Genomic DNA, 12,285 nt, shown 5'->3' on the forward strand with positions numbered 1-12,285 from the left:
TAGCGCGTTACGCAGGTGGAGAAGTCAGTTGATACAGCGGAGGTATCAATCTATTCTCGGTAGCTTTTATACCGCGTAATATACTTCGTATAATAATATAATAATTCCGCCAGGAAGATGGAAGAGGGGGGCAGCGCCGCAAACACAGCGCTTTACCCGCGTCAATTCAGAGCTCGACTCGTAATACAAACACTTATAGGTGTCATTCCATAAAAGCACACAGATGACGCGGCAGCGACCTGAAGCGCACTGCACACACTGACAATGATAGATTTATTTTGACATCGCATCGCTGTACGAGATACTTTGGAGTCGTTTGACCCGTGCTCGAAGGGCACGCACTTTTATCAGTATGTCATTTTTTCATCATTTCGGAAAGGGAGTGGAGAGATATTACCGCCAGGGATTCCACGGCCAACTACGCCAGACTAAATTTGGCAAAAAGTGTGAGAAAAAGAATTTTCAGGCTTATTTAAAAAATTAATCGTTCTTTTTCAAAATCATATTTAGTGCTCGTTAATCGTTGCGGTTTTTTTCCCTCGCTTCTTCTCGTCAGTGAGAAGAACAAAAAAAAAACACTTGGCAATTCCGATCGAGGTAAGAATTGGCCATGCGGATCAAGTTTTGGACTACAAACGTCTATGATCAGCAATATTTACGACGAACATAGTAGCGGATAAGCCGGTTTCGTTGGCCGAGAACCATTGCGGTCGGGATCCGATTTAGTACGAGGAATAAAATCGGGATGAGGAACGACGGCTTGAGTTGACAAGACCGATTCTGAGGTTGGGGTGGTTTAGGTGAATTCGCGAGTCACGTCCCAGGTGACAGTGTCGACTTGATTTGGTTTCCGCACAGGGCTCAACACCTGGGGTCCAGTCTTATACATTCAGTTCCAAACTTGAAAGTTGGAACGCGAGACCAAATTCTGACTCGATCATTCAAATATTCACCTTCAAAGCCGAGCTCAAAAATTCTGCGATCGAATTTCACAGGTAAAAATGAATCGAACAAATTTTTCACAAAATCGATCGATTATTGATCTGACGACGATTTATTTTCACCGAGGATTGTATTTCTTATCCATTATCGAGTACAACTTGATCGCGAGACAGCTAACCCTCGGTGAAAAAATTTCCCAACATACGAAAATTTGCGCAAAATGAAATTTCACGTTTGCTCCATCTTGAAGCTGAATGTACAAAACGGAACGATTATCATATATTCAAGTACTACAGAAATATAATATAATACACAATGTTTTTTTTTAAATATATGTATATATACACACGTACCATCTTAGTTATGTATGTATATATTTCGGTAATATATATATATATATATATATATATATTCATGGATTTATACATATATACATATGTATATATGTATATATCCACGCAAACGTACGTGGTTGTATACATGTATGTACAAATATGTATATACGTGTTTTGTTGTAATATACAATATTTTTTGGCCTGCAAAGCCCGGCCCGTCATCTTCGTCTGATATTATTAAGTCGGCCATAGATCAGGCCTAACGATAGGATGAACGTTTTGACTTTCCATGTCTTTTCACGAATGCGTGGAATGACGGCAGGGCCGAGCTCAGCGGGTGGGGCCATGCAACGGAACATCGCAATCTTCAAACGAATCAATCATAACGAGGTGTCAAGGTCTTGCGGACTGTGGAACGTATCAAGGTTCCCTTGTAACAGTTCAGCCAACCAAACAGCTGTGACGAGCTATAAAAAAAACGAAAAACAGTCAGTAGGCCACCAGTGTTTTCTGCCAACATACACGGAGAGACATTTGATCCTCAGGGCGACCAGGCCTCACCGAGTTGAAGAAGGTGATTCGTCCTCGTCGTCGCGTCCCGCTCCTTCTATGTAGGTATGTACGTAAGGTGTACCCACCCGAAAGCTCGCCGAGTCGAGGGTCGCGAGCGGGGATTCGATACTATACAAGATGTGCTCAATTCGAGAGCTCGGGAGAAAGTGTCATCACCGAGACCGGGAGGCTGGGAATAATTTACTCTTTCTCATGAAATATGGACTGCGGTACTTCCTCGACTTTGGTGCGGCCTGATCGCTGATGTGAAGACGCGAGGAATGATGCGAGGTTGGTCGCGGTGGTGGTTTGGGGGGTGATTGGTCGTGATAAAGGGCTCGGGCTTGTCGGAGTGATCGGAGCGAGTGAGGAGCCTGAGAGTATAAGGTTGCGAGAAATTCTCTGAGCACCCGATGACAGACGACAAATGTCAAGGAGGACTGCGTGAATAAAAGAGTTGAGAGAACGGAAGGGGAAGGCTGGGGGTTGAAACGAGTTTTGAAAAAGCGTGCCGCGTGACTTGAACTCTACATTATATGTATATATACTCGGCTGACGCCGGCACAAGGAAGACGGCATATATATGTAGCTGTATGTATACATATTACAGGAAGCGAGAAATCCGCCACGTCAAGTACCGCGATTAAATATCTCTCCAGAAAAACGCAGCCGCGCCGGTCTCTTCCTTATTCTTATGGGTATTTTCGATTCGTTCAACCCTCGGCACAAACGGAGGAGGAGGAGGAAGAGGGGGAGGAGTTGTTATATCAATGAAATAACGCCGATTCGAATTTATTCAACGAAACGGGGTCGCAGTAACGGCGAAGAAGGCCTCTTCCAGCATCCGTGGGGATGGTGACTTAGGAGGACTTCTCGGTGGGTCGGGAAGGGGCGACGAACGGTCGATCGTCGGGGCGCGGTTGAATGAGTTTGATGGGCTATCCGGTGACGTACCGAAGGATGACGTGCAGGACGAAAGGAGAGAAGTCGCGTGGATTCTTGAGGAGTTGGCGAAAAAGAATGAGGGAGAGAGAGTGAGAAGAAGCGCGCGGAGGGGGGGGGGTAATGTGCGTGGGCTCGAAGAAGAGGGATCACACTAAATGCCAAGGGGATTGCCGAATGCTGGACAAGAGACGTTCATACGTAGACCCATCTCCGTACCGCGGATGTTCCGGATGATCAGATCGATCATTTATTTACCCCGTCTGTAATACGCGTGATGTCCCGAAGCGCGTTCGCGATTAAGGTTTCCTCTCGACTAAAAACCGCGCTTCCTGGTGTATATATATATATATATATACGCAAGGCGAAATGTATGTACGACGAGCGTTTGTCCCCCGTTTGATATTACTCGCGGTAGGTATAGTGTGGAGCAATAAACGAACGGAATGTGGGCAGATATTAGTCGTCGTGTTTCGGAAGTCTTGGGCGGAGAGGGGGAGGGAGAAAATTGAGATATATACAGACAGGCAGCCATACTGAAAGACAGAGAAGAGAGAGAGAGAGAGAGACAGAAAGATTGAGGTTCAGAAGTATAAGAGAAATATCGATAGAAAGGAGGAGAGATGTGAAGACTGGATGAGGACAAGGAGAAACGATAGAACGGCAAAAAAATGGGGAGGGAGAGAGGATTGCGGGGAGATCGTAAACAGAGAGATAGAGACAGATATAGATAGACAGAAAGAGAGGGGGAGAGAGAGAGAGAGAGAGAGAGAGAGAGAGAGAGAGAGAGAGAGAGAGAAAGAGTGAGCATTATGAAGTGAGATTCGTGAGATAGGCACTGTACCATCAACACTTCGGACACGGAGCTGATGCTGAGGACATACATGGTGACGCCGACCTCCACGGGCGGACCTGTAATCAACAAAACCAACCGACTTTGTCGTTCTGATTCTCGACTACGTTTTATTATTCCCAACGTTATATTGCTGGTTCCTTGCCTCTGTCGCTGATAGCCATTTGCCGTGCGTCGTGAGAAACGTGACGTGCCACTTTGAGACTTACTGATTGCGAGTAAAAAATTTTCCATATCGAAGACACTTCGACAAAAAACAAAAGTTTTGCCATCGATTGATTCGGAATAAAAATACGGCACTTGGCGTGAGTTGAGGATGGAACAGAGAGAGAGCGAGAGAGGGGGCCGGGGGGGGGGGGGGGGGAGGAGAAAAAGAAACAGGTGTCACAAAAAATATTCCCAATGAAAAGGGAATTCGCGCGCACATGGTTTACTTGCTGACACAGCCGACAGAGACAAAGTTATTTTAAGGTCGAAGAAAGCTCACACCCTGCACGGAACCAAATCAACAGGACTCGTTGTCTTCGTTGCTTTCCAAGCTAGAAAAACCACATTTTGATCAGAGCCACGTGTCAAGTGACGTTGCCTTAGGACTAATCAATTAGGCAGCGGCGAAACGGTGCTGCGCTTAATTAATTCTTTGTTTAAAAAATTTCGTCTTTTTTTTTTTTATCGCATCGTGTACGTTTCTTTCTTTTTTTTTTTTTTTATCAATTGTTTCATTTTTCGTCTTTTCCTATAATGTATACACTATTCTTCCCCCAATTGCCAATATTCATCGTGATCCGATTTTTTTTGTCATTCAAAACGTAGGGTGATAAGGGTCGTTGCATTCACATCATGTATTCACATATTATCGTGAAGGAAAAAAAATGCAATCAGAAAAACGGTCAAATTATCAGTGATGGCAGCGGGCAGCCCATCTCTGCAGCCGCGGCATAGCAGCTAGCGTCTAATGGGATGTAAATTATATAATATATATATATATATATATATATATATATATATATATATATATATATATATATATAGGTATGTGTGTATATAAATAATATATATAGTACGAGTGTGATGTATACGTATGTTTAAATGTATGCTATGTACGATTCACGGGTGAGGTGATCAGGACATTCAGGGCGCTAAGCATTCTCACTCTCTCACACACACACACACACACACACACACACACACGCCGCTCGTAACCACACGCGCGATTAAAAATTTCTCATTTCACCGTAGACAGTAAAAAATTATCGCATTATTTATATAATCCGCATAACTAAAAGCGTCTGAGATTTTTCGGACAAATTTTTATGCGCCACGCGTGTGATTCGAGCTAAAAGTGAATGAAATCAATTTTTCAACGATAACAGAAATATGGAGGGTGAAAAAAAAAAACAATCCAAACCGATGAATTATACAGTCGTTATTCTGCAAATTGTATAATTGACAAGAATGAGAAAAGAGGATATCATTCTTAAATAACCGTATCGGTAATTATTCTGTATACATGTATATATATTATACGTATAATAATACATCTATATATATATATATATTCATGTACTTTTAAACACGTACGAATGACAAGTATTCCTCTTTTTTGTTTGCAGAAAAAAGTCTTCCACTCGAATAACATAAGTAGGTATATGATATGTATAAGATGCACGTATATATATGAGATATTTAATTTATTTAATAGCTTTTGTGTGAGTAAGTATACGAAGTAAATGCATGCGGTGGCTAAGCCACGTAAGGGCCTTCTAGCGCTCTAAGGACGCACCACAAACAAGACAACCTTAATCGGGGATGATCCGTATTCCGTGGGAGTCTGGATCTCGAAGGGGATCTCGACCCCCGACGCGAGCGGCGAGCGTGTCATTGTATCAACGATATCGCGATCTCTCGTGGATTTTTACTTGGTATGTTTGATCGTTACTGCGTTACATGCGTTCTTTTTTCAGCTGCGAGCTCCGCGACCAAACAATTGCTTTTTTTTTTTTTTTAAAAAACAGTGGATTCCGCCACTTCGAATTTTTTTTGCATCAGGTCGTCACGTCGTGACGCGTGATGCGTAAGAAAAAATACATGGAAGTCAAACTGGTGGATAAAAATTTTTCATAAAAATCCCAGGAGGGTTCGCGAGTTGATACGTTGAGCAAGGATTTTCATACGCGGCGGACGAGGATCAAGTCAAGATTCCACGAAGCAATCGATACGCTAGAGTTAGATGGATTGCATGAAATTTCGAATCAAGTATTGACGAGGCACGGCGGCGTGTTTGCACTTTTTCGTTTTACTGGCTTATCGACTCCGCTGAGGGGAAGTATCGCGAATTACGCCCCAACCAGCTGCTGCAGGATGCTTGAAAATTCTTCTGTACTGTACGTATAAACGTAAAGTGTGACTTTACACACGTGACAATTAATACTGCACGTAACGCGTAAGCATGGCGACGTCGCATGCAACCCAAATAACGCATGCATGTAGGTATACTTATTATTAGCGCGCTGCGCATCAATAACAGAACAGCGTTGATTCCTCTACAGCTCTGTATGAGAATACCCACAGACACGTTGAGTATGCGTATATACGTATGCATATATATATACACACACACATGCACACGCACACATGTATATGTGCATGTGTGCGTATATGTATATACAGATGTACGGCTGGTGTGTGAGAGATTAGCGATAATTATATTGTTTAACGAACACTAAATGGTTGCTTGGGTTCAATGGATTCAATGACAAATAATAAGTGTGATTATTACTGATAATACTGTTTGGGTGAATTGACTTGATAAGTCCTAAGTAGTACCATTTTCACTTCGGATAGCGAGCTGATGCTCAAGACGTACATGGTCACGCCAACTTCGACGGGAGGACCTGAAATTAAGGTTTGGTAACTGAGACGGCCGGTTCGGCCGATGGCGGTAACATTCTATCTATAATTGTGAATTTGCAAGTATGTAAGTTATGGTGATAAGTTGATATTGGCTGTATGAGGGATTTCGGGTACGGGTTTCGGTCCGTTACACAATGTGCTGAAAATATATGTTATAATAATACGTAAATTGATTTTCTTAACAAATACACGTCTAACTACCCATATTAATGACCTGTGTCTAAATTTTTTAGACGTATGTTGAATGTGCACATTTGTGAAAACAATCATTCTTTCTTCTTCTTCTTCACTTAAAATTAATCACGAAGTCGGTATCGATCGAAATAAGGTGCAAAAACGCTAACGCGACGATCTTTTCTCCGCGTCAATATATAATATCGGACGCAGCACAGCTCATCTACGATCACGTTCGCAGCGATTGACGTTGATAATTCTGGACCGGCAAAACTGGCTCGCAATTTTGATTTTTCTCTTATCGAGTTGCCAAACGATCGTCCAGAGTGGACGAGTATTGCGATTGACGGGCTTCCGCGTCGTTCGGTGCAGCTCGATGCAGGCGGCCAGAATCCCAGATGGCACGCGTGGCTTCGCAAGTGCGAAATATGTTCGTATCAATCACGTACCAGCCAATAACGTAGGCAGTATTTCAGCGGTCATTTTGCGACGCCGCTGCCAGTCGGCCAAATGCCAGATCGAGATCCGCGAGTCGCGCTTTTTCCCCAATACGACCCAGAAAATTATGGTAGACCAGACGTATCGAATTTGCCGATTTTTTGCCACATTCGCGTTTATATTCTCCCTCTTGACCGATTTTTAATCAAGCCTACTCTCGATCCGCCAAGAATTAGCGACGGGTGTCCAGAGGCCGAGTTGACAATCAATCGAGACTCGATCCCTGTCCATCTTCGTTACTCGGTATCACTTCTGACCGCGTGCCAAGCCCGGCGAACAACGAACTAACCCCATAAACCACGATTCGCCGCTGCAATACGCCCTGTGAGTAATATATCTTCATCTCCGTTTCAGGATGGTTCGATTTCACGCTGACGAACGCTTCGCGGGGGACTCGTAATTTCTACTACCAGCCTCACCGTCGTCTGCAAGGTAAGAATCAATAAACATCTGTCAAATCAACGTCACGACGCCATGTGGATACCAGATGCACCCTTTCCGTTCTCGCTTCGCAGACCACGTGTAGTCAGTTTTCCGACAGTACCATTATTCACTGGACAGCACAATAATTGCAAACATTCATGGCTCGAGTTTTTTAATTTTTCGTCAATTGTTAAAGCTCACTAGCTCTTCGATATCGCCGATTAGTAAAACACTGATTGTGAGCGTTGGTGTTGCTTGTGTCTTCAATGCCTGCGATAGCTAGAAAGTCAATCTCGTGGACATTGTTAGAAGTCGTATGGTGGTGGGATTGGACTCCGAGTTACAGCGCTGCACGCCTGCACAATGACAACAATTTTCGCGTGATCAAGAGTCAGTTGTTACATTTTACGCAGAGTACTACTACGTAATACGTGTTGTTTGTCACACAGTGTAGCTGCGGTACGTGGCACTTGAATTGCCATTCAAGTTAACGAACACGCTGTACAAACATTTCGAAGTTTTCCATTTTTCTCATCTTTTTTCTACACCCTGTTTACAGGCTTGCCGAAATTGTTGAGCCCAGTAACAATTGCAATTCACATAGAAACTCTGATTTCGCAAATGCGTCAAGCGCCGGATCGTTTCTTCAAATGTTCGTATAAATATTTTTTAATTAGATGGAGTAAGTAAGTATCTTTGTGCTCGTTCACCGACGAGTCGATCGATACCAAAGCGCGCGACATTGTACTATACTATATTATACACAACGACTACTCTATTCGAATAGGTATATAACAAATTAAAATCAGCTCGCGGCCGGTCCGCGTCGTAATCGTCGCGAAAGTTTACGCGCCAGTTGAGTTTTATATACACGCAGACCGAGGGATAAAAAAGTCTGCAACGGAACAGTTAACGGCTCTGTTATTGACGGATTAAGTGAGGGGAACCCCGGGGAACTCGAGGTACCTACAATTGTAATTGAATCATTCACGTCTCGGCAGACAAGTAAGCTTACGCGATACGGACGTGAGCACCGCCGCTCGTCCAACGATCCCCGGCGTCTTATCCACCTACCCATACTTAACGTCTCGCAAGGGAGAAACGCTTCGGAGTGAGTCCGATCTCGAAGCTTCAAGGCCCTCGGTTTACAGCCCCGCGAATCCTCAGAACCATCGTAACGATTCGAGGGAAGGGAAAACTCCCCTCGTCGCTGGTACCCTTTCAGTCCCCTTTTGTAAACATGCGCGCTTTCTACCCAACGAATTATGGGCCTTCGGAACATCCCCGACGAATCTTAATTGCGGCCGTTTGGTCCTCGAACGAGGCGGCAAACGACTCTCGAAGATGCTTGGTCTTCGGGTCTTCGGGTCTTCGGTTCCGGAACCCGGCTGCCCGGCATCGGATCCTTCGAAAGAACGGGACGGGTTCGGGTTCGGGTTCCGGGTTCGCGCCTCGCGGGAGTCGAAGCCACGCCGAAGCGTCAGGGGCGTCGGGACCATGGATGCTGTTAACGGTGGGTAACCCGTAGCAACCCGTAGCAACCCGCGCCAACATTGATCCGAGCTCACCCGAACTTCAGCCCCGCCCTGCCCGACGCGTACCGAAAATTTGCCTTCCGTGACGCTACCTACGAAAACATAGCCGCCCCGACAGGACTCTGTGATGTCAACCGGATGCCCACCCTCCCGCCCTTGGGTCTCCAGCGCAGTCAGAGGCGAGTGCTTACCTACCGAAGCTAGAATTCGAAACTTTGCATACTCGCGGAGTAAACATGATCGGTGTCGATTCGAGAAGGCTCGTCTTTTATTCCCTCACCGTTAGGGTACTATATAGTGAGTAATTAATTCGGTCTGGCTAGCCATACTCGAATATAATACAACGACTAGCTCCAAACACTGGGTGAAATGAAGAAAATACGAGCAAAGTTTACGAGAGGCGAATGAAACACGAGTCGACTTGCATAAAATTTTGCTATCAATTCTTGTCTCGTATTGTTCTGCGCAGTTTCGTATACATAGAAATGATAAAAGTTTGGGATGGGATAAAATCACGAGTGTGCTGGCCAGTCGGAAGGTCGGAAGCAGGCATCTGAGGCTGCAGTGACGTCACGTGGAGCGAGGCGAAAACGGGTCGAAGGCACCGGAGATTCGCGGAGGTCATTCCCTGGATTCGTGAACCCCTGCAAACCGGAGGCGGTCGGCGCTCGTTTTCTTTTTAAGAATCTGTTCTAGGCATGATCCGTCGAATAGGGGTTGCTGAGTAGGTATCCGGTTAATTGATTGTGCGCACTTTCTTAGCGAGACGCACTTGTCGGAGTGAATTTGAGCGGCGATTGGCAGCTTCGAACGCGATTTACTGCGACATTAAACTCAGGAATCCGTTTGCAGAGTGCATTCGGGTCGGACTAATTGTAAGAGCGCGATGCTGCTGTCTTTGATAGCGCTCGCGAACCTTGAAGAGGTTCTCCTCCATTTTGGATGTGTTTTACACTTTAACGAGACAATTAGCGGGCGAACCGCAGATGCTTTCAAACCGCGATGGGATTCCGGTCTACGCCCTGCCACGTAGTATAATTTTTCGACTCTTTCGGTGGTAATTCGATCTTAAAGCTAACGAAACCTATTCCATCGAATTGACTTCCTTCCTCCGAATCGCGCGGTGAAAACTATCGATGACGTCCATTTAACGATACGCCTAAAAGCACTCCGCGGTTATTCAAGGGGATATCCAAACTGTTCGATTTGAAAGAAAAATTCTTGAAATTTTGCTAGAAAAAATATGTGCCCGTATGTTCGTCTTGACAATAATTTTGAAAACTAAAACATCGTCACCACCAGACGGTCAATAATCGTGCCGAAATCTTGCGCGATGATCAGAGTCTGGAATCAATAGCTCAAAAGGTCTCTGACTAATCATAGTCAACTGGCAGTAAATTAAGAACATCGACCGTCGATCTTTATATTTCTCATCGAACATAGGGCGTCCCCTTAAAATTAGTGAAGAAAATGGAGTAGCTAAACTCCGTGACGCAAGAAGTCGGTCGTTACTTCGTGGTTTGTTCTTTAGTTGTTCTTCTCTAAATTCCGACGCGTGGTCCAGGTTCAATTGGTCAGCGATGGCTGGCCGCCTCGAAGGCTCGAACGCAGTTCCGGGACGATATAAAAAACGTGAGGTTTTTTTCCCTCTCGGACATCCCCCCCTCCCCCGTGCAGGAGGGAAGTTACGAATCGATGGAGAGGGCGAGGGTCCGCGACGCGGAGGGTTTTGAGCAGACAGGTTGGCGCCTCCTAATGAAACGGATCCACCTTACGGTCTATTAGGGTATGGTTAATTACCCCGAGAACGGCGATGCCTCGCGTATCTCTCGTTCTACTCGGAGGCACTTCGTCCGGGCCCCGAGGCAGCCGCGAATGAAATTAGCAAGATGATAGGGCGTGTACGGGGGGCGTCGGGGTGCGGGTGGCAGTGCCGGATGGGGAGGCTGCAAGTGGCGGAAGGGTTGACTTACCTCCGTAGTTCGGCCTTACTCTTTTGTCGTAATTGACCGAGAAGGAGTCAAGGATCTTCGAGATGTTCACCGCGCTGACGCCCTGCGAACCATCGTGTCTCCTGGAAAGAAAACAAATTCAATCTTAAGCCTTGCTCTTCTCCGTCGACGCGGGAGTGAGGTAGGTACGTACACGCATACATATATGGATGTGTTTCTGTATATACGTCCGATCGAGACCTCGGAGATTTATCGAGTCATAAATCTGCGACAGCGCCGAAACCCCGCGCGGCACGGACTATACGTCTCTTGAATTCTTCTCGAAAGATTAAACGGCGACACTCCGTATGCGTCCCCCCTTCTCCTACCCTTTTCCTAAAAGTACCCACCTATTCATTGCGTCGGAAGATTACCGCTCATCCTATAACGACGTACGTATTACAAACTGCGGATATAAGGCTTTATTATTGCCAAAAAAATTTATACCATCGAGATTTTATGTTAGAATATAATCACTGCATAATACAGAAAGAAGAACATTTATCTTGCAGAAGATTTTTTCACCGTGATCCTCAATCTAAACGCGCACCCACCTACTTTGAAGTATCTTTGCGCTTCTTTATCTTCCACGTGTGAGTTGATCTTATGTTGATCTGTTGTCAACAATTTTAACATTTGTAACAACTTGTTCGTCGTGTGGATAGTACCCACGATATACGTACACGTTCCTGTACGGATCAATTATCGGGAATTTCCACGACGCCGCGACGGGAGTAAACGTGGAAACGCTTTGCTTCGCTTGATCAAAACATACGAATCGTAAATTGAATTGCCATCGTATACGAACAGAGTCTATCGGCTCTGAGTATAATTCGCTTAAGAGGATACAGAACAAACTCACTCTGGCTGGTGAAAAAAATGATCAAACTATGCCGCGAATAGAGAGCGCGTTCTGCGAGTAGAGCAAACGCGAAAAGAGCGATTATAAAAAAAGTTTAAAAAAAATTATGTTTGTTTGTAAAATGGGAGTATAAAATTTCTCGCGTTATTAAAATTCTTTCTCTTACACTAGTCAATTGCATGATGAAAATTTTATGTCGCTATTGTGGATATTTCAAGTGACCTTGTACTTATCGACGAACATCTATAATACAGACAAATGCAAA

General features: G+C 44.9%; 1 protein-coding gene across 5 annotated transcripts in view; it reads right to left on the reverse strand.

Moving 5' to 3' along the window:
* The window catches only part of LOC124405540 (gamma-aminobutyric acid receptor subunit beta), an 82,377-nt gene that overhangs the window by 35,064 nt on the left and 35,028 nt on the right, over positions 1-12,285 (reverse strand). For 4 of the 5 annotated variants that reach the window (XM_046880527.1, XM_046880524.1, XM_046880522.1 and 1 more), the window contains exons 2-3: positions 11,141-11,241; positions 6,451-6,518 (exon numbers count right to left, since the gene is read on the reverse strand). In XM_046880527.1, coding sequence (XP_046736483.1) covers positions 6,451-6,518; positions 11,141-11,241 — 169 coding nt within the window. Of the gene's footprint in view, positions 1-3,615; positions 3,684-6,450; positions 6,519-11,140; positions 11,242-12,285 lie in introns of all 5 variants that reach the window. The other variant, XM_046880526.1, reaches the window with a different exon arrangement.

Source organism: Diprion similis, chromosome 4, assembly GCF_021155765.1.
Source record: "Diprion similis isolate iyDipSimi1 chromosome 4, iyDipSimi1.1, whole genome shotgun sequence".
In the NCBI taxonomy this organism is placed as follows: Eukaryota; Metazoa; Arthropoda; class Insecta; order Hymenoptera; family Diprionidae; genus Diprion; species Diprion similis.